At 41.0% G+C, this 23,304-nt stretch overlaps 2 protein-coding genes across 12 annotated transcripts in view; one reads left to right on the top strand and one right to left on the bottom strand.

Moving 5' to 3' along the window:
- The window catches only part of CASK (peripheral plasma membrane protein CASK), an 832,536-nt gene that overhangs the window by 230,625 nt on the left and 578,607 nt on the right, over positions 1-23,304 (top strand). The window lies entirely within an intron of this gene.
- On the bottom strand, positions 2,929-9,698 carry LOC109042281 (uncharacterized). The gene is made up of 3 exons (XM_019058940.2): positions 9,109-9,698; positions 7,621-7,912; positions 2,929-6,724 (listed from the first exon to the last, which is right to left on the bottom strand). The coding sequence occupies exons 1-3, from the start codon at positions 9,227-9,229 to the stop codon at positions 5,218-5,220; spliced, it is 1,920 nt and encodes a 639-aa protein (XP_018914485.2). The 5' UTR covers positions 9,230-9,698; the 3' UTR covers positions 2,929-5,217.

Raw genomic sequence — 23,304 nt, 5'->3', positions numbered from 1 at the left:
CGGATCCAACTTAGAAGACTAGCCGACGCTCAATGAACCTCCAAGAACGGAGTTCTCGGAATCAAGGAGTCGAGGTTTTTCGATTCAACAGACTAATGGACCATTAGACGAGGTAGGAACTAGAACACTTTACAGGTTAGGAACGAGAACACTTTGAGATATTAAATAAATTATATGCATAGGCATTTATCGGGATACTAGGGAGTTAGTGTTCTCTCTGCGACACCTGAGAACGTCTATCTGTACTACGTTTGCACTGAACCTTAACACCCGTCTTTTGCTTTATGCTTTGAATTTTCATGACTAATTACTCTTGTCTCTGTTCTGTTTCAGGTAAGGAAAAAGTTACAACCGCAAATATTCTTACTCTCGAATTATAATGAAGTTGTGGTAAGTTAAAAAATGATCATTTGGACGCATTTAAATCAAAAGCAGTGTGCGAGACTTACCTTTGAGTTTTAGGAGTCATGTGGCGCGTCAAGCCCGATTTTTAAGCACCATTGAAGATTTTTTAGGGGCCAAATTGACTTTTTGTCATGGGAACGGAGTTCCCCATGATATTACAATCGTTCCGTTGCTATCGCTATGGGATTCCCTATACCTCTGCGACCATGAGCGTTTCGCCCAGTCTTCGATTTTTGGTTGATTTTCCGATGTATCAAAAACCGTTGTATTTTTTAGCCAATCATGTCTCTACGTCAAGTTGTGTTGAGATCTAAAATTCGCTTTCAGCGAGTTTTTTTCCACCTTGAAATGTCGTGTCTGACTGGTAAATCTGCGCAGAACCACGAAGTTCCGATTTTGGGCAAATTCTTTTTTTTGGGAGGTTCTGATTGGTTATTTTTCGCCATCAGTTTTCTGTTCGTTGGTGCAAAAGATCGCCTACCTCGGTGCTCTTGAGAAGCCGCCATTATCCCACCTCAAATTTGAAAAATAGAAGTAAAGAAATAATAACCATCGTACAAGGTGGAAAATTGTTCTGGAGGACTCGTTACGGACAAAGAAGTCAAAATCAGAGCTCGATTGATTGATTTAATTCATGGATAAACAAATATCGCCTCAGCTTACTGCCGCGATGACAAATGCATGTTGAGATGAACCCTGGGAGACATGAAAACAGTGCGAACCATGGCTCCTACAGCAATGCGCTTAGGTCATTTCTCTCAGCAACAAAGCGTCGAGGTCTCTTGTGATAAGTCCCGCCCATTGCCCGAGTCTTTTGTATGCTATTTTTACCCTCTCGCTCGCCGATCCGTTATAGCCTAGTTGACTAAACCGCCTCATATTTTTGAATAGGTGCGGGCAATGGGCGATCGGGAGTTCGATACCCGACGATGGGTGTTACTTTTTAATGGTTGTATTGAATGTTTTAGACTAATCATCAAATAATAATTAATACTAGATGATAAATGTACGAACATTTTCTCGTGAGTTAATATGTTAAACAAAAATACTGGAATATACCTCCTTCTTATAATCAGCCACATGTTCACCCAAATTAATGACGTTATTTTCTTTTTTCAATAAAGTTAATTTGCATTCAACGTTCGTAAGTTAAGCAAAAAGTACCTATTGATACAAATAGAAAGACATGAAAATAGTATGTCTAACATTTCAGTTGTTTTTTTTTTTTATTTATTTTTTGTTTTTTTGTTTTTTCAATAAAACAAATTGACTGGGACTAGAATCATCGTATCTCTGAAGACAAAAGCTAAGTTTTTTGATACAGAAATACTAATATATTCATCCTTCATATAATCAGGGAGATGTTGACCCAAATATTGATGTATATTTTCTCTGTTCGCCCAAATTAATGATGGTATTTTCTTTTTTCAATAAAATTAATTTACATTCCACGTTCTTAAAGCAATATTTTCTCCAAAATTCAGCAAAAAATAACAATTTATACCTACGCAAAAAGTAAATAAATAAATAAAGCAATGACATGAAAGTAGTATAGGTAGTACACATCTAACATTTCGGTTACATCTATTTGAATGAAAAAAATGGCAACTTAGGAAGCACATAGGTCACTTATCGACGGTGAAACTACCAAACCACGTATCTCGGTTTGCGACGTCGCAGACTTCCTGTCATACTTTATTTTTTAAATGAAAAGCTACTTAACGTCCAGTCTTGAAAATTTCCGTGATTTTTCCTCTTCGTGCGGAGAAAATTCTGTGAAAATTTCAAGGAATGATATTGATTTGGTCTACTTCAAAAAAATAAAATGTGAGCGGAGATTTTTAAACACCGCAAACGAGATACGTGGTTTGGTAGTTTCACCGTCGTTATGATGCGTATTCGGGCATATGCGTAGAGTAAAAATATCATACTTTACGCCGAAAAAACGAAACTGAAAGTTAAATGCGTTAACTTCCAAAAACCATACATAATCCAACGAAAATAAATAATTGGTAAATAACAGCTTTCTTGTATGCAAAGAAAAAAAATTAAAAATGTTAAAAAAGAGATGTCGACACAAAATTACATAGCCCCTTCAATTCTGAAGATACTACAAACGAACTGTACCTTAAAATTTTCATATCCCAAATTTAGGAAGCACATAGGTCACTTATGATGCGTATTCGGGCATATGCGTAGAGTAAAAATATCATACTTTACGCCGAAAAAACGAAACTGAAAGTTAAATGCGTACTTCCGAAAACCATACATAATCCAACGAAAATAAATAACTGGTAAATAACAGTTTTCTTGTATGCAAAGAAAATAAATTAAAAATGTTAAAAAAGAGATGTCGACACAAAATTACATAGCCCCTTCAATTCTGAGGATACTACAAACGGACTGTACCTTAACATTTTCATATCCCAGAAGCGAAAGTTCCCATGACGAATATTGCTATCGCTAGCGATTGCAAAAACCAACTTGTTTCCTATTTATTACGGCGCATTTTGTGGAAAGTTAGACCCAAGATGTTTTTCCAACCTTTTCCAAGCGACATTAATCTCAATAAGCCGCAGTTGTGCCGACAGAAACTGCAAAAATGAATAAAAGAGGAAAAAAACCTAGAAGCACGCAATCTTTAGTTTTAACCCATTCGTACATCGATCTTTTAGAGTCAAATACGTCAAGTTTTGAGCGTTTGGCTGCGCGTACACCTCGCTGCAGCACAATAAAAGCACAAAATGTAAAAGAAAAAATTGAAGTGCTTTGGAAATCATTAAATTTGACACGGAACCACCAATATTTAAAAAACACACATTATATTATTATTCTCCTTCGATAAATTGATACATATTTTTTCCCCCATCAATTTAAATGAGAATAATCAATGCAGAGTAAGCAAACATTTCAAAATCCTCAGTTAAAAAACGCTGACTATGCGAGTATAAATATTAAAGCCTAAGAGTGCGGAGCGGCCTGCTGCCAGCGCGAGAGGCTCATTGGCGCCTACAAACCTAAGTGGATACTTCACGCATTGCACAGTGCTTGAAGTATCCACTTAGGTTTGTAGGCGCCAATGCGCGTTTCGCGCTGGCCGCCCGCCCGCCGTGCGGCGGCACCTGAAGCAACTATTTTACAACAGAGGTGTTGCACAGTATTATACGAAGTTGAACATATTAAGAATGACAGGCATCCTTTTAAAGTACAGATCTTTCCTCGCAAAATAAATCAAGATACTTATCGTACACTGCAACCATCTAAGAGCCTTTAGCTGAGGCAAATATCGAGGTTTATCCGGTTCAGGTACAACAAGCTGGGAAAATCTTGAAAGATAATTAAGTTTACTGTTACACCAAAGAGGTGTAGAGAGTTTTAGTGAATTTAGTCTCATGGTATTGACGCTCCCCCATTTTTACCAAAACTCTCAACCATCTATAATTATTCTCCATTGGACCAAACAAACAAAACAAAAAACTCAAGCAAACCCCCATTCTTCCAAGACAATTTACATTTTCATCCAAAGCGTCATGAGCAATTGTCGTTTGTATTTACATGTGGGCCAATTAACTTTAGGTCTCAACTGGCACGTGGACCAAAACTCCCGTGCCGAAAAAACGCGTGGACGTAAATTACTGGAAAAAACAGGTGCGCGGACAATAAATCGTTGACGAAATGTCCTATATCCCTAGCTGAACGTACCAACATTACACTCTACGAAGTTTTTCCGTCGAAAAAACGTTGAGAACAATCTTTTTAGTGGACCGTTGGAAGTAAAAAATAAATAAATGTGATAAAAATAATCAGTGGCGACAAAACTTTTGGCCCTTCAACTGAGAACGACCCTCGACATCATGGCTACAATGTTGCTCTTAGAATTATCGCCCGGCAGTATAGGTCTTTTGCGCTGGTCACAGATTCGTATTCTGATGCTAGATTCTTGTGGATCAGCTGAAAATAATAAGATAGTCCAAACAGCAACTTTCTGCATTCAATAGTGACCGAGATATCCCGCTTTTAAAAATTCGGTTTATGACGTCATCCATCGCTTGCTTTCATCAGTCAATAATGTATTGGTGACTCAACGTGAAACTTAAATGAAAGCAAGGTGGAAGAAACCAAGGGTGTCACTACACGGTGGATGACATCATAAACCGAATTTTTCAAAGCTGGATATCTCGGTTAAAATTGAACGTAGAGAGTTGCTGTTTGGACTATCTTGTCATTTTTAGCTGCTCCACAAGAATGTAGCGTCAAAATACGAATCTATGACCAGCGGAACTGACCCATTGGCGGTCACATAACGACGGTAAAACTACCAGACCACGTATCGCGGTTTGCGACGTCGCAGGCTTCCTGTCATACTTTATTTTTTAAACGAAAAACTACTCAACGGCAATTCTTTAAAACTGCCGTGATTTTTCATCTCTGTGCGAAGATAATTCTGCAAAAACTTCAAGGGGAAAAAAAAACACATTGGATCTAGAGTCCAGACTCTTAAAAACATCGACAAGAAAAAATACTCTTAATTCAATCAGAATCTAGCTTAAATCAAGAACCAAGCCTCTTAATTTAAGCGGATTTCGTTTTGATTCAAGCAAAAATCCGATTGAATCAAGAGTATTTTTTCTTGTCAATGTTTTTAAGAGTCTGGACTCTAGATCCAATGTGTTTTTTTCCAGTGTGATGTCAATTTGTTCTCCTTTAAAAAAATAACAAAGAAGCGGAGATTTTCAGACATCGCAAATGAGTCATGTGATTGCCGACTTACACCGTCGATATGTGGTCTGGTAGTTTCACCGCCGATCAACTCTACCAATCATTCTTGAGGGGTCTCCATACACAGTGACAGTACTTCTTCATCCAAGCCGACTCAACGCAATCGCTTTTTCTCCCGTACAAGTCGAGCCGGCTGACGGAACCCAAGACCTCGATCTCTGGCTCGTGGGCGACGATTGCCTGGAACACGGCGCGGCCGGGCTCCACCCCCACGATCACCATCATCGCCGACCGGGCACCCACCGCGGATTTTTTTATCCTCCTCAACGACATCACCTCGGCCAACCGGAACCTGGCGCACACTTGGTAACGCGACGTGGACTTGTTGTACGTCATCCTGTTGATCTCTTCCACGAGCGCCCGCCCCACGACGACGGCCAGGCGACTCTCGGTCGACTCCTCGACGAACTCCCCGCAGGCGCACCAGTCGTAAGGGATCCCCGCATCGGCGCACGACCGACCCTCGGCGATGGGTTCGAAGAGCCCGCGGCATCGCGGACACCCCGCAGGGACGACGTCGGCCGACATGTCGAGCACCTTGTGGATCGTGACGTGGACCTCGTAGGGTGACGTCAGCCGCCCGGCGTTCTCTTGCATGACACTCACCTGCTCCGGGTACAACTCGCGGAACCTGTCCGGTACGTGGAAGAACAAAAATGGAAGCCGCTCTTCTATCCAACCGTAGAACGTCTGCCGGAACTCGCCGATTCTTATCCCGTGGTCGCTGAGGAAGACGATGAAAGTATCGTCCAGTACGCCTAACCTACCGAGGGACGTGAAATAATCGACCATTATATCGTCGGCCGTGCTAGGGATCTGAAGGCTGTTATGGGTCAGCGAGTTCACCCAGACGACGCCGAAGAACCGGGTGTCGGACGTCAAGCGGAAGAAATCAAGCGAGTAGTTGAGGAGTCTCTCGGCAGAGGTCGTGGGGCCCAGGCAGTAGTTCAACCGGTTCACGATCTTTCTCTTCAGCCCGATGGTTGCGCTGAGGATATAAGGACCGGCTTCGAAGTCGACCGGTGGTTGGTGGAAGCCGTCTTTCCTGAAGTTGAACGTGCTCATGTTGTACTCGTCTTCGGCGTACATGGTGGTGTAACCTCGGGCGCTGAAGTTCTTCCAGACGAAGGGGCAGGAGTCGGTGTCTCGGAGCCAGCAGGTTTCCTCGAGTTGGGGCATACTGTGACCGGTCAGGATGGGGATGAGGTTGGGGAGGGTGTTGTCCTCGACTTTGTTGTAGCTGTTGTACTCGATCCAGCCGGTGCTCCGGAGGAAGCGGAGGGTGGCGGGCATCTGCCGCTGGAAGTTTGAGTAAGACACGGCGTCCAGGCCGACTAAGAGGACGTTGAAGGTGTCACGTTGTCGGTCTCGTGGGGTGGGTTCGTGGGTTATTTTTTTGCGTTTCGTGGGGGTTGAGTGGACGTCTTGGTGGACCTTTCGGCGCAGCTTACGATTCTGCGTGAAGCAATTTACGCGGACGATCTCTGCGTTGTGGTCCAGCGTGATGTTGCTTCGGAATTTGGAACAGGGGATCCTCAATCTGTAACAATTTCGAAGGTTTCAAGTCAAAGTTAAAGTCTCTTTATCAGGGTGTCTACAAGTCCGGAATTTCCGGAAAGTACGAAAATAGTGCTGATTTTTTAACGGCGGTCCGGAAGTACTGGAAAAGTGCGGAATTCTGCAAGAAGGTCCGGTATTTTTTCATTTTTTTGTCATTTTTGGCGCAATTTAAGCGGGAAATTCAAATTATTAAAATGTGCTAAATTTCGTCGAAAAAGTACGTAATTTTTCTGTTGAGGAAGTACTGAATTTTTCGGGAATGTACTGAAAAAGTACTGTAAAAGTACTGATTTTTGGCCCGCCTGTTTTAGTAGAAATTCTGCTTTATAGAGAGAGTTGAAACAACGTGGCTCATGGATGTCACAACGATAATTCTCTCCAATACAATCGAGGACACCAGGCCAGAAATACTACTCATAATTTTCGTAATAAATTTGCAGTTGTTTCAAAATTAATATACTTAAAAGCTGACAAAAAGGCCACCAACTATAAATGTGTTTTCCTAAAATTCACGCTTTATTTGTTTCTGAATTAACTAGTCTCAGAGTAATATTAGAATTATTAGAAAAAATCGTTCCAGCTTTTTTTCAAACATTTGATCCTTTTCATTAAATGCGTTGATTTTTTAAATCAAACTGGTGCCAAATCATTCGCGCCAAAAACCAGGAATTCTCGTCTAAAGTATCAGGGAAAACAGGAAAACTCAAAATTAAATTTTAGTACACACCCCGGTTTTGTAATTTGCGTGGATGGCGATTTACCTTCTTGACGGCCCTGTATAGGTACATGGAATCGTTAGAATTCCTCAATCGATACTCAGCTTAAACTAGTGACAGAGGAGGATAGAGATAACTGAAGTTGGAGCTGAAATCTCACTTTCTATGACTTTTGTCCTTCATGGTTGGCATCTCGGGATAAGGATAGTAACAGCAATAAAGAGATTGTGTTTCTTTTTTGCTGAGTCCGTAGCTTTTCAGCTCGTCACGCGAGATTTCCAATGTATAAAGATCTGTTGTCGAGTCGTACACAGCTCGGGTGAGCGGTTTGCTGTCGCACTTGATCGGAGTTTGCGGTTCGATGAAATCCATGATTGATGAGTGAAAGGGGTCTGGTCTTCGGACGCGGCAGTTCTCTCGCATGCCGAGAGTTTTTTGTTCTGTCGCAGATCCTGAAACCAAATTTTCCGAAAAATTAAGCGGGAAACATAAATGAAAGAGGGGAAAACTGCGGTTATTATAGCACATCAGAATAAGCAACAAGTTTGTTTCAAAGATGTTTTATTTTGATCTTTTCTGTTATTCTATTTTTCTGCTGGTTTATTGGCTTACATTCCGTTCAGACCTACAGCCATCTATAGACTCCACCAAAAAAAGTGAGGTTGATTTAACATTCTGGATGTAAAAAGGTGGATGCGAGAACTTATAAATTGCTGAATTACCCGCCACAGCAGTCAGTTTTACATCTTGGCATTGCTATAGTAACTGCTGTAGCGGGTAGTTCAGCATTTTATAAGTTCTCGAACACTTTTTTTACATTCAGAATGTTAAATCAACCTCACTTTGTTTTCGGTGATTTTAAGACCGCGTTTGGCAGAAAGGAACCAAGGCACATCAGCCATTGCAAAATTCAACCGGGCAACTTAATATTTTACAAGAGAACGTTTATGCGGATTGTTTTGAAAATTTTAAGAAATTTGTTTCGTACTATCCGGATAATTCGCTGTTTGCTCAAAAATCCGCACAACCGTTTTCATGTAAAAAAATAATTTACCCAATTAAATTTGGCAACAGCTAATGTGGCTTGGTTCCCTTCTACTTAACGAGGTCTATTTAGTGTCCGTAGACATCAAGAATTCTTAGCACATCCATGCTTCAAGCTTTTTAAATTTTCAGGGATTAAGGCCGAGTAGAATCTGTTCCCGCAGATCCTTTTGTCAGTTCTGTGTTTGTGTCACCACCGAGATTCAAACCGGGGACCTATTGACTTGGAGTCAGGCGCGCTGGCCACTACTTTAGGCAAACCTGGCCGTCTACCTTGATTTTGAAGAATCAAATTCTAAGACATAATTAAAATGACCGTCTATCTTGATTTTGAAGAATCAAATTCGAAGATATAATTAAAATATGTCCGTAAGTAATTTTAGAAAACATGTTCGACAATCCTGATTCTGGGAAACCTCATTTAATTGTTAAAAATTCGGCCCTAAATGCTAATATAAGTTTAAACGGTCCTTTGACAATGTGTTATTAGTGAGGTACTCAGCCACTCAGCAGCAGCGAGCTTTTAAGGTAAATATCAAAATTGTTTATATTTTTTAGTCAGAAGCCATGAAGATGAGGAAATCAAAGTTAGCGACGAACTTACCATTCGATAGATGCATTGGTGGTGCGTATGATGTTGATAACTTCTTGCTGAAGTTATAGTAAAGGGTGAATAAAGTAATGCTAAATATTAATATCACTGTTCTGGCGTTTCGTTGCGTCATACCTTTACGCGGGGGGCAATTTTTATACTTAAAACCAATACGTACATATCTTTTGCAAAAGGTATCAAAATTCGTGTTGAAAAACTTGTACTCATCATAGCCAGCACTCTCAACTCGACCTTTAAACACTAATTAAGACCAAATTCCACTCATTTCGTTTTAATTTTAAAGAAGGCAAAAAACGAAATGTTTATGCTCCTCATTACTGTAATCACAGAGATATACTGTCAAACGATACAAGTTTTTAAACGTATTAAAAGGCTGTTGAGATATTGTTTTATCTAGAAAGAGATTTGGGCGGTACCTCACAAGCTACACCTGAATTAACCGTGTACGTGTAAATGTTCGAGGTGAGACATCAAATCACACATCCAAGTTCTAACATTACCCTTCGCTCCCGTCATGATGCACGCAAAAAAAAGCTCATTGCTTCAGAGACACGCACTGATGTTCATTACACAGGTGGTTTCGCGTAATTCGCGCTTAATGAAGGAAGTTATTAATGGTAGTAAGGTCTCGATTATTCACATGTCGGATTTTCCCGCTTTTTGTGAGTGAAGTTTGAAGGTTGTATCTGAGCCAAAATCGCTCTAAACCCTCGCAAAGTTCCAGTTGGTTTATGGAGTTTTTGTGTGGGTCATAGTGTTTTTCAGTGTGGCTCGTGGCTCAAAGTTGCCACAGTCAAGGAACACTGGAATTGTCAAGGATAATTACGAAAATGTCAGGGAAAATTTGTTAAATCACATTTATTTGCTTTCTAGAACGGGGTTGAGTTTTGAATAACACATTTTGCCTGAATGCTATTTTCAATCATGTCTTCTGAACCCCCTATCATATCCTCAGCTGTCAGAGAATTTCACCATAATGTGTCAGGGAAATTAGAAAAATGTCATGGAATTTCAGTTCCTAAATTCTGTGGCAACCCGGCCGGTGACTGGCCTGCAGAAAAACAAATTTTATAATTTTTGCTAATGGTTAACTTACGGTCATTCAAAACCAAATGACAATTCTCATTTATGACACACTTTTGTGAACAAGATGACTAAAAGTGTGAAACAAGATGGTGAAATTGTGCTGGATTTTCACCATTTTTCGGGGAAAGCAGGGCCAAGAAGCTCAAAAATCTCAATTAGAGTAAAAAATTTTGAGCTCTAATGAGCACCAGTACAAGACCGAAGGACGTGAGAAGGTGTCTCAGTGTCTCTCAACTCGAGGTTAGGGTGAGGTTAGGTTAGGTTAGGTTAGGTTAAGTCAAGTTCGTTTCAATTAGGTTCGTTAATGCTGCCATGCAGATACGTGGTTTTGTCCTTTGGTCATGTAGCTAACTGCAACATAATTTGTTGCACTTTGCTACACTATTTTTTCTTGTTTCGTTTCACATAGCACCTAGAATCTGTGGCAAGATGCAACATTTTTTGTTGCATTTTGCCACGTGGCTAAATAAGCTGTGGCTAAATGACACGTAATCTGAATACAGCACTATTTTACCGTCATCTTACACGCAGTTCGGGCCACGTTTCTCAGTATTTTTGTTTTTTCTCGTAAAAAGAAAAGTTTCCCAAAGTGCTCCCTGATCTGTCTTCCAAATGACCCTCTTTAGACTGTTTTTTGACCGTTTTGGTAAGTTTCTGATTTTCGATATGGTTGTACAATTTTTTATAGTAAAGCAGACACGTCTCATTTCGATTCCATGCTTTCCGCTGTTTTTCAATACTCACTCATTTTTGTCTCAAAATTGAATCGATTTTTTCTTACAAATCGCCTTTCATAAGACCGCTGGACTCTCCGTTCAGGGCGAGCCTTCTAGGTTCTGGAAGCGAGATGATCTGAGCCCCCCCCCCCCCCCCGCCGCCCTATCCAGGGTCCGCGATCCCTTGATGCATCGCTACCGCTCGACGCAAAGTGGAGCGAGTCAATAGAATAGTTTGGACATGCTTTTCTGGACCAAAACTCCAAACTTCGATGTTTATTTCGCCAAGTTTCAAATTTAAAAGGGTGATTCTAGTAGGAAATTTTACGAGGAAACCGATGGAACCACTCTTAAAACATCAACATTTCATATTGATGCAGCTATACGCTTCTAAAGTTTTTAAATCATGTCCGACCTCTCGCATTGTTTCGATCCATTGTGCGGCGGGTAATCGCATTACTGCTCTCGCCACCGCGTTTAACTACAATTTAGGTAACGGGTCGACTTGTCATAAACGAAGGATTGAGGTGGGGGGCCCCGAGCCCCCTCTGAATTTGCCACGCCGCATCGTGGAGCGAGTCAGTGGAAATGGTCGGGCATGATGTGGAAATTTAAAAATAACCTATTCATCAAGCATAATGCCAAATGTAGAAGTTTATCTCACAATATTGAGGCGTCTTGGGCAGAAAGAGCAAGCCTCAGTTGCGGCGTTTTCGAATATCCACTGCTAATTTATATTTTAGCGGGGAAAATCTTTAGTGAATTTTCTGGTATTTTTCTTTTTTAGCATTGTAAGATCATGAGAAAAATTCAGCAAAACATTCAACGAATTCCATGTATTTACTTTAATTAAAGGGGATGAAACGTTAGCAAAGATTCTGAGACACTGCAACCAAGAAATGCCCTTTCTGCACACGGCGCGGCGCACAGTGGATCGAGTCAATCAGAGAGGTCGAACATGAAATTTTTGACCAAAACTGCAAATTTTGAAGTTTAATTCGACACATTTTTAATTTTAAGGGGTGATCTTGGAAGAAAATTTTACGAGGAAACCAATAAACTCACTTTTAAAATCTTAAAGTTTTGATTCAACGGAGTTATTCACTTTTAAAGTTTCCATATTTTGTCCGACTTTCTCATTGACTCGATCCACTGTGCGGCGCTTCAATTATCAAGCCTATTTACCCAGCACAATGCCAAACGTTGAAGTTTATCTCCTGTAATATCTTTAAGAAGCACCCTATCCAATGTTTAACTCATTTTGTATTATTTTTTGTTGTGTTTTTAAGTTAGTTAAAGATCGGGAAATTTTGATATTTCACTCAGCTTGCAACTCTGATCAGAGTGACGTCATCGGCGTCGGGTAATTACATCGAGCGCTCAAATGCGGAGCCCCAACGCTGGGAAAAATGCCGGGAAGTGAAATGAATTAATAGAGTTTCCTCATTCCGCCGGGGCAAAAATCCCTCAATCCTAAAAAACACAAAGGTTAATTAGAAGGGTGGATTCATCATCAGCGGCGCCCCGCCATCATGAATATTTACGCGAGTGAGTTGTGTTTTGTCGGGGGACAAGTCGTAGCGAATCGGGTCGATGCAATTAATATTCGTTGATTTACTTTGGAAGCCCTCGATTATTACGAATACAATTTATCACCTGGTTTCCCATCGTCCGACGGTCTGACGTGGCTTGAATATTAAATTAAGTTCGTGATTATTATTTTTAAAAAAATGGACAATTTTGCGTAGCCCCCCCCCCCCCCCCTACAAATTTTAGCGTACCCCAAAATCGTTTGACGTGCATAAGGTGATCATAGATATGGTGTTATGTGCCAATTTTGAATGAAATCGAACAGATAGATTCTGAGATATCGCTGTAGACAGATTTGGGGGACGTCGGACCGACGGACACACATTTTTTCAAGTATGGTTATTTTGACTCCTGGGACCTTAAAACGTCTAGAAATGATGAAATTTCAACTTTTCTTCTTTTTTTTTCGTCTTGGAGGATGACAATACTTCCTTTCTACCCTAGGGGAGCGAGAAAGTAAAAAAGTAAGTAAGAAGGAATAATGCACTGCTTAATTTTTTTGGTCTTGTGTGTTTTAAAGAGCAATTTAATCAACTCATGACCAAATTAAAATATCAATTCCATCCGGAGAAAGGATGCTGCAATACATGGAAGATCGAAGATTAACAAAAATTTACTTGAATTTTTTGTTTTTGATGCTTTATACCTGGCAATAGTCCGATCCCCTCGAATAATTGTCTATTTTTCTTGTGTGTGCAAACCGAAAATTTTAAATAATTTCAATTCAAGAAATTTAACTGAATTTTTCGAGGTACAAGTCAGAATAAATGACATAATTTGCTCCTTTGTATCCATATTGGTAGATATTCTATCCTATCTAATCTTAGCAGAATATTGAGTATGAATTGCAAGTTATATACTTGACTTGTCTCCCTCTGAGAATTAAAATAGAAACAGAGGTTTTGAGAAACTGCAATGGAGAAACGTGGTTTTGCACTTTAGCCGACGATATATTTTTCTTTCATTCCCACGAGGAGACACCTATGTTCTGGGTTGCTCATTTTATCATTCTCCTACACTGAAAACTGAAGGCAAAGTGACAGTGAGGTAAAGCCAATGTCCCTCGCCACGCTCAATGAATTATTCCTGATTTCTTCCTGGAGTAATTGTGACATATGAGAGTTAAGAATGATGCCACTATTATGCGTTGCACGTACACTGAAAGAAAAGAAGCTTCATGATTTAATCAGAACTTCTCGTTGAAGAAACTCTGGTCGCCATAACCAGAATTCTGGATGTGACTATCAGCTGTATCGGTTGACGCAGCTGGAAATTTCTTGTTGTTGTAACCAGATTCTTCTGATTGGATATACCAGAAACGGTCGCTCGGCGTAACCAGAATGTCTGGTTGTGAAATGCAACCAGAATGTCTGGTTGTGAAATGCAACCAGAATTTCTGGTTGTCCCAAGCAGAATTCTGGTTCTGCGAACCGAACTTTTTTTTCAGTGTATAAGTCCCTCAACGCCTGGGATAAATTCGAACCCTCAATCTAAGTATAACGTTAAAAGGTTTACTTTGTAAATCAGGCGGGTCAGGTGTCGTAATTTCTATAACTAACGTCTGCAATGACGTCATGAGCCTGTATAACCTGCCCCGTAAGCATCATCAAGTCTCGGCGCGCGCCGCCTTATTGTTTACCGTCTTTTATATCTATTTATTCTCCCGGTTCCTAATGAAACTCCCGAGATACTCGGGGAAGAAGGGGGCGCATCTCGTCTCAAGGGCCGCACAGGGGGCGGCTGGGGAGGGGGGGGGGGTTGCGGCGAAGGGCGGCCGACGAGGTTACAACCCCCTTGTAAAGTGTTTTAAATGAATTCATAAAACACGCAGCGAAGTGGCCGTCACCCGCGGTTGACACGTCTCCGTGCGGAGGGTTTTTTTAAAAGCAGGGTGTCCAGCATCAGGAAAAACCGGAAAATCCGGAAAAAAATCTGGAATTTTGGCCGATCAGGAAAAAATCAGGAAAATATCAGGAAAATCGGAAAAATCGGACGTTTTATCAAGAATTTTTCTCACGCGAATCTCCTCAGTGGAGAAGTCTTACTGCTTTTTGCCTACCGTGCCAGGAGTCGTCGCGCCGTCTTTGTTTCTGATAATTTCTCAAAGAAAAATCAGGAAAATATCAGGACTTTTCAAAATGAAAAAATCGGGAATTTTTTTATAAAATACCAGGAAAAACCAGGAAAATATCAGGATTTTTCAAAGTTAAAAAATACTAGACACCCGCCTGAAAAGGTAAAATTGACGTGTTTAAATCAAAATGAATTGTATCTATCCTGTCATGAGCCCTGAAAGCTGTAAAAGTACACGCATTACATGACTCATGTTGCATGGGATATAGTTCCCTTTGATTTAAATGCGTCCGAATAGAAGGTGAGTTCGTCGACGTCGGCAACGTTTCTCGACAACGTTGTCGAGTTTTAAAATATAGTTTAGACTTTTTCTTTTGAGAGAATGCAGAATAGATGATTTTTCGTGTAATTGCGGCGAGTGTGCTGACACCGTTGCACGGTGGATCGAGTCAATCAGAGACCAAGTTCAGCGAACATTGTATTAAACAATATCCTAAAGGTAGTAGCATTGAATATGTCGGCATGTGGAGTCGGCAGCGGCCGACGTGAAACGCATAGCGCCTACAAGACTGCATGAATACTTCACGCATTACGTCAAAAACAGTGCGGTCAGCGTGAAATGCATAGCGCCTACTAGACTTCATGAATACTTCACGCAGTGCGTCAAAAACAGTGCGGTCAGTAGTGGAGTGTAGCCAAGTGCCAGAAATGATGTAACATTTTCTCTTAAAAAAACTTACATTTTATTAATAAAATTTTACCGAACACGGATAAAAAAGTGTCAGGGGTTATCCCCTAAAATTGTGGTACTACCCCAATTTTTTGCATGCTATGGACATTTCCAGTTGATTTTGATAGTATCGCAACTCAAATTGCGGTAGCACCGCAACATTTCGGTAAGTAACCCAATTTATTGGTACAGTATCACAATTAATTGGGGTAATACCACAATAAATTGGGGTAATACCATAATTAATTGGAATTGTCCATATCTGATATCATCCAACAGTCCGGACATAACCCCTACCTCTTTTTTTTCCGTGAAGCTTTTCGAGGCAAGCGCTTCATCGTCAGGGTCACAAAGTAGAAATCACGAAGGTCATAACTTACTTTCAGACAAGGTAACAGATGTCAGAGTGTTTTGATCGGTAAATTTGTTATCAATTGTTACCGTCAATTGTTATTGTGATGTATACTTTGTGACCCTGACGATGAAGTCCTCGCTTCGAAAAGCTTCGGTCAAATTTTATCAATAAAATGTAAGTTTTTTTTTAAAAAAAAAAATGTTCCATTATTTCTAGCACTCGGCTACACTCCACATACCGATCAATCAGAGAGGTCGGACATGAAATCTTTGGCTAAAATTTCAAAGTACGTTTATTTCGTCAAAAATTAGATTTCAATGGGTGTCTCTGAAATGAAATATCACGAAAAAACCAATGGAACCACTCTTAAACTTCTTTGGTTCATATTTTCGAAAATATAAGCTTTCAAAGTTTCAAGATTGTGTCCGATTTCTCCTATTGACTCGGTCCACTGTGCGACGTAATAAAGCGGGCCGATAAATAACTGGTATACGCTATACGTCTCTCCAGCCTGTCATGTATACGGGCGCAGACAGTTTCCATCTCAAGGCGGTTCGTTTTAACCTCATAATTTAAATGTTTCTTCAACAGAGAGTAGTAAGATGAGGCAAAAACTAATACTTGACAAAAATCCCCTCTTTCAAAAAGAGGGATGTAGTTATGGTCTTCAAGCAGTTGCATCCAGATCAGTTTTGTGACTCCAGCATATTTGATAAAAAAGGTTGATCACAACGAAAATAATCGATTCTAGCCAGTCATCGAATGCTCTTAGTCAAGCAGAACCTTTTTTAATGATACCAATGATAACAAATCGATATTTATTTCCATCTAAGCGAGAAAAAACACAAATAAATTGCCCGAACTGCATGTAACGAGGTGGAGAACTGATGCTGCGTCCACACCATTTCTCTACTTTTCCATTTAACATAGATTAGATTGGGCACCGTGGCGTGGCGTGCTTTGCGATTTATCGATATTTCCCCATTTGCAGCTATAGTAAAAGATCGATTATTAAAGTGTTCGCCGCGAACACCCTGTTTATCGATTCAATTCATAATTTTAAATGGCAGGTCAATCGATATATCGCAAAGCACGCCACGCCACTGATTTGGCAAACCAGTTTACTAACCGTTTCAGACTCACGTAACAGGCATAAACTGCATATTCGATCATTTCGATCGGTACTTATCGGGACTTATTTTCGCGCGCCAGAGTTGGGGAGCCTTGAAGCAACATTGTTGTACAACAACTGCAACGTGCTTAGAAACAAGTTGTTTTTATATAAAACAGCGCTGTTTTCTAACCTAAAATTGGAAGTTGCTCTCTCATTGGCTGTTCTGAAAAAAAGACATAAAGACGGAGCGCTAAAACCAAAAAATAAAGCTTCTTTTCAATCACCTCTACTATTGGCTAGAGGATTGGCGGCGAAATCGGGACAAGTTTGAAATTCAAATGTAGGGCGGGAACTAAATAAAATTGCGGAAACAACGTATTTTAGGTTGATTTTTGCCCAAATTCACTCACACACTCATATTTTTATAACTTTAGGTTAGTTTTGGTCCGTCGTCGACCGATTAATTTCATTTGGGAGTAACGGTCATCTACGACTGTAACGGCCTGTTTGAACCGGCAGAACCACCAAGAGCAGAAGAAAAACTAACTTTATCTGAGATTACTGCCTGTTACCGAGCAAAAGTAGGTGTATTATAGTAGGACGCAGTCCCAACGTTCCTAATATGTTCATTTTTAGGCATTTAAAATACGTTTAGAAGAAGAAATGTGGAAAAATCAAGAGGACAAGTTCAAATCAAATTTCCTTTTGCCGCCATGGATTCCCGCGCTCATTTACACACTCACACAAGCACCCAGCGCCAAACCAGGCTTCACTTTTTCCCCGTGCTTTTAGATACGAGCACTCCGTCTTTATGTCTTTGTTCTGAACCGAGTGAAAAAAAAAACAGAAACACTTTGTTGCTTTGAACAAAATATGACTTATCAAGAGATGACAGAGACTTCTTTACAGAGGGACACTGTCTTTTTTGGTACTGCTGGCAAAAATAAATTGCTGTCTATCGAATGAACACAGGCAACAACGTATTATTCCGAAGGTAAAACATGGGCAATGAAGGCTAAAAAATTTATAAAAACGTCCAGGGCTTTTATACATCTGAATTTTTTAGCCTTTGTTACCCATTTCCCGTGTTCCCCCCCCCCCCCCCCAAATCTAATGGTTAATACTTGCTCAACAGGCCTTGTTGAATTTGTATGACGGCACGCGGCACGGGAAGAGAAGATTTTTTTTCTTTAAAAAAAAAAAAAATGTTCTATTTGAAAGGTACTTCATCAATTTCGTGTTTCAATTTTCCACGAAAAGTTGTCAACGATTGTGCATAGTTATTTGGCAGGAGTTCGTTTTTTCCCTAAAAACGGAATAATTCTTTGAAAGAAAAACCTGAATAACCTAGAGTAGAGTTATGATGTGCTTTTTTGGCACGGCAGACATCTGCGGTGGATAACGTCACACGCATGCTTTTCGGAGAGCGTTATTCCCGTTTATATAAACCATCGATAACTGACATAGAGACAATATATCTTTGAGATCCGCACTGCTATCTGCTCTTTAGAGTACAAGTTCATTCGGAAGTCAACGTTTAGATTCGCACGTTGATAAGCGGTGACCAAAGAGTTGAGTAATCGGTTTAGCAATCCTAACCTAATTTGCAGAACCCTCCCTGCCAAAGTGCTCCCCCATGACTCTCTTCCGTCGTCATTACGCAAATTGTATTTGGTTTTTTGCTCAACAAGTTGCTCATCAATCATCATTAGGCGTTACATTGCGCGCGTTAACGCGTTAACCTCCGAATTAAATATTTGCCTCACCCGATTGCACTGTTTAGATTCTTAGTGTGGGATCTCCAAACCACATTGTGTCTGAACTGACGTCTAAGTAAATCTTATTTCCAATCGCGAGGCGTGAATAATCGATTATCGATATTTCCATATTTGAAGCTATGGTAAAGAATCGATTATTAAGATGTTCGCTGCGAACACCCTATTTATCGATCCTTTTCCATAGGGTCAAATGGCAGATAAATCGATAAATCGCAAAGCTCGCCACGCCACTGCTTATTTTGTGTCGCCGATCTTCGAGCTGCAACTGTCAAAACGCTGTATTCTTCGAAACGCATAATCTTCCCATTCATTTATTTGTCCCGTTTTTATTTCCGGAGTTTTCCCTCTCGTTTCTCTCATCTTTTGGCGAAGCACTGAGTGACGGTTTCGAATCTTCCCGCACCAAAAGAAAACGCCGTATGATCCTCCAGACGTTGCGTAATTTCCTTTGATAAAATACCAATTTTCTGAAAATTTGTATGGTCGTTCTTTCCAATTTTTCCCGAGAGTTTAAAAGACATATATTTTTTAGATTTGATGCAAATTCATGTTTTAAATACCTTGTTATATGTACCCATTTTGGCCTCAACTTGAGAGCTTTTTTTCAGCTTGGGAGTTGATTTCAGAGAAAACCAGTGGCACCATCGTGTCTCTCGTGAAAAATTACATATAGGGATCAACAGTCAAATCGCAAATTCCTCACACATGCAACATCTCCATTTTCCTGGAAAAATAAGCATTTCATACATACATGAGTCGCTTTTATAGCGCTCTTTGGCGCTGTGCGATGCCTAATCGCCACAAAACTCGGACTTCCCACAGGTCATCAGGGAGTTGACACTCCCTCATTTCATTTAATACCCCCTGTCGCCACCCTCTCTAGCCCCTAGGAGGAACCCAATCAAGCATCTTTTTTGGCAGCCTCTCCTCCGTCATCCTCTTGACATGACCGTACCAGACAAGCTGTTTGGTCATGACGTCGACCACGATGTCATTTTCGACTTCCATGATATGACGTATTGTCTCATTACGGACCCGATCTCTCCTAGAAATTCCTGCCGACCTCCTCCAGAAATCCATCTCCGTTGCTCTTAGCATATCCTGTGTTAAAATAAGCATTATATCGGAGGAAATTTTGCAACGTTCGAATGTTGATGGGTCGTTTTTCCTGTGCCCAGTAGAGCCGGATCGGAAGGTTCACGCTGCCACGGCCTGATCCGGAGATAAGCTGGAGTTGACGGAAGGAAATAAAACGCGCCGGGCTTCATATCTACGCGGCGGGGCGCGGGAGGAAGGGATGCGTTGAACCCCAATTCATCTCCGGGAGGGACCGGGCAGGGATTGTCGCCGTCGTCGCGGCGCGGAAGGGACCGGGACGAGCCGTCTCACAACTGCATGTAGTTGGCAGTTTATGAGAAGGGATCGCCCGAAATCCAGCACAGTTGCCGCGCCGACAGCTGAAAAGACACACTGAAAAAAAATTCTCGGCGTTTCTACCAAGGTCCGTTGGTACCTTTACCATCTAACTTTTTTTACCAATTATTGGTAATTTTACCAAAACAGACTGGTAAGCTTTCCTGAAAACCGGTATTTTTACTCTTTTTTTCAAGTAAGAATACCACTTTTATTGCTAATCAATTCCCGGTAACTTTGACATTTTATCTCGGTAATTCTACCACAGTCGTTAAAAAATATTGGCGTTTTTACCAAGATCCAGTAAAATTACCGAGAAAGTTCGATAATTTTACCGAGATTTCTCGGTAAAATTACCAATTCCATGAATGGTAATTTTACCAAGAAAAAACTGGGATCAAATAGAACCCCGAATTCTTGGTAATTTTACCCTTTTCTCAGTAAATACACCGAGATTTTTTTTTCAGTGCAAGCGGCTCGATTGTTGAAGCCATATCGAATGACCGTGATCGATAAAAAATATTGCCACGATAGGGATTTATCGATCACAGGGTTGCCAGGGTCAGGGAATACCGGGAAATTTCAGGGAATTTCAAAAAGTCAGGGAAAACCAGTGCTCCCGTTCCATGAACGTCTCCAGAACGTTATTCTTTCAATTTCTTTTTAGAAGAAGCACGTGAACGCCTATCTTCCGCGTTTCGTGAGTTTTAAACTCACAAGTGAAAGATCTTGAATCGCACAATGCGTTCGACCGAATAACCGTGTTTGCACCCCTAGGAATTTCCAAAAGCACGTAAACGCACATCTGGCGCGCTTCGTGAGTTTTATCCCCAAAATCACGTAAAGTTATATCTTCTGCGCTTCGTGAGTTTTAAACTCACAAGTGAAGGATCTCGAGTCGCTCAATGCGTTCGACCCAATAGCCGTGTTTGCACTCCTAGGAATCAAAAGCACGTAAACGCACATCTTCCGAGTTTCGTGAGTTTTAAACTCACAAGCGGAAGATCTTGAATGGTGGGATGCGATCGACCAAAGAGCCGTGTTTGCTCCCCTAGGAATCCCCAAAAGCACGTAAAGTTACATCTTCTGCGCTTTGTGAGTTTTAAAATCTCAAGTGAGTGATCTCGAACTGCACAATGGAACTCATTGTGCAGTTCGATCGAATAGCACATTGCGTTCGACCGAATAGCCGTGTTTGCAGCCCTTAGGAATTTGCAAAAACACGTAAACGCACTTTTGGCGCGCTTTGTAAGTCTTAAACTCATGAGTGAAAGATCCCGAATCGCACAATGCGTTCGACAGAATAGCCGTGTTCGCACCCCTAGGAATTTGCAAAAACACGTAAACGCACTTTTGGCGCGCTTTGTGAGTTTTAAACTCACAAGTGGAAGGTCTCGAATCGCACAATGCGTTTGACCGAATAGCCGTGTTTGCACCCTTAGGAATCCCCAAAAGCACAAAAACGCACTTCTGGCGCTTCGTGAGTTTTAAACTTACAAGTGGAAGATCTCGAATCGTGGAATGCGATCGACCAAAAAGCCGTGTTTGCACACCTAGGAATTCCCAAAAGCTCGTGAAGTTACATCTTCTGCGCTTTGTTAGTTTTAAACTCACAAGTGGGAGATCTCGAACCGCACAAGGAGTTCGAGCGAATAGCAGTGTTTGCACCCCTAGGAATTTCCAAAAGCACGTAAAAGCACATCGTCTGCGCTTTGTGAGTGTTAAACTCCTCATAAAATCCTTGAAAGAGTCATTAACTAAAGGTACGTTGCAGAGTTTTAAAAGGTAAAGATATTAATGTCTCAAAAACAAACCTACAGGCATTACCTAAAGTGGTCAAAATAGGAGGAAAAAGGTAGAAACGATACATTAAAAAAATTGAGAAAATAGGTATTGCTTCCCGCCACGAAAAATTGCGCCAATTCCCATGGAGCAGTGCGGACCTTTAGCAATGGATCCATTAGTAACATACCCGATGCAAAACGACGGGAAAGAGCGTACACTACTAACGTGGTGAACGCTCAAAAATAGATACCTACACGAAACCTTTTCCCAAAATATACTACCCGGAAAATGCACTCAGCATTTGATCCCGCGCGCCCTCTCTTGTAAGCAGTGGCGTGGCGTGATTCGATATAAATCGATATTTCCCCATTTGAAGCTATGGTAAAGAATCGATTATTAAGGTGTTCGCTGCGAACGCCCTGTCTATCGATCCTTTCTCATGGGTTTAAATGGCAAAGCAATCGATATATCGCAAAGCACGCCACGCCACTGCTTGAAAGAGATTTGCAGCGGCTTTGAAAATTCCAAGGCGAATAGTTGCGATTTAGAAGTCCAGCGGCGTAGCAGCTCTCACAACTTCGGATTTGGGTTTTCGGAATTCTCTGAGGTATTGACCATTCGTTGCTCGAGTCCCAGCGGGCCGCGGGTCGGGTTCGCGATTTGCAGTTCCCCACCCGCTTTTCGCCTCACAAGTTCCAACCATGGTCGCCATCTCAGCCGGAAATATTTATTTTCGTCTCCGAAGTTCCCCGGTAAATGTCTCACTGAGTAGTACTAAGAACTTTTTGAAATTCGATCATCGTGTGCATGAAACATCTAATGCTCAGAAAACCTACCGTGGTAAAATAGGTCTGTTGCAAACAGCTACACTGGAAAAAAAACACATTGGATCTAGAGTCCAGACTCTTGAAAACATTGACAAGAAAAAATACTCTTGATTCAATCGGATTTTTGCTTGAATCAAAACGAAATCCGCTTAAATTAAGAGGCTTGGTTCTTGATTTAAGCTAGATTCTGATTGAATCAAGAGTATTTTTTCTTGTCGATGTTTTTAAGAGTCTAGACTCTGGATCCAATGTGTTTTTTTTTCCTGTGTAGAGCGAGAAGAAGAGTTATTTCTCGAAGAGAATGCCTCAAAAATAAAGATGAGTACATCGGGAAAGTTCGAAATACACTCCCAGCTTACCAATCTACCCAAGAAATATGTTTTTTTTTTTTCGATTTCCGGCTTCAGAAACAATACTGCGGCACACGTGAACATCTCGCAAGAGGAGTCGTTCCATGCAGTCGTTGCGCACTAGGACGACGCTTCCGAACGCAAATCATGAGGAAGCACCACGGTCTTATCACCGCAAGGAAAATCCGATAGAATCAAGAGTATTTATTACTGTCGAATATTTAAAGAGTCTGCAGCCCGATTGTTGAAATTTATGTCGGCCTGACAAGAATCGAAAATTGATACATTACACGGCGCAGATAGGGCTATGTCTTGTCTTATCTTGCCGACATAGCCAATTAAAGTTTCAACAATCAGGCTGCTAGACTCT

The sequence above is a fragment of the Bemisia tabaci genome, chromosome 10 (assembly GCF_918797505.1).
Source record: "Bemisia tabaci chromosome 10, PGI_BMITA_v3".
NCBI lineage: Eukaryota > Metazoa > Arthropoda > Insecta > Hemiptera > Aleyrodidae > Bemisia > Bemisia tabaci.
Note: the sequence above shows the minus strand (reverse complement) of the source record. Positions and strands in the feature narration are given on the sequence as shown.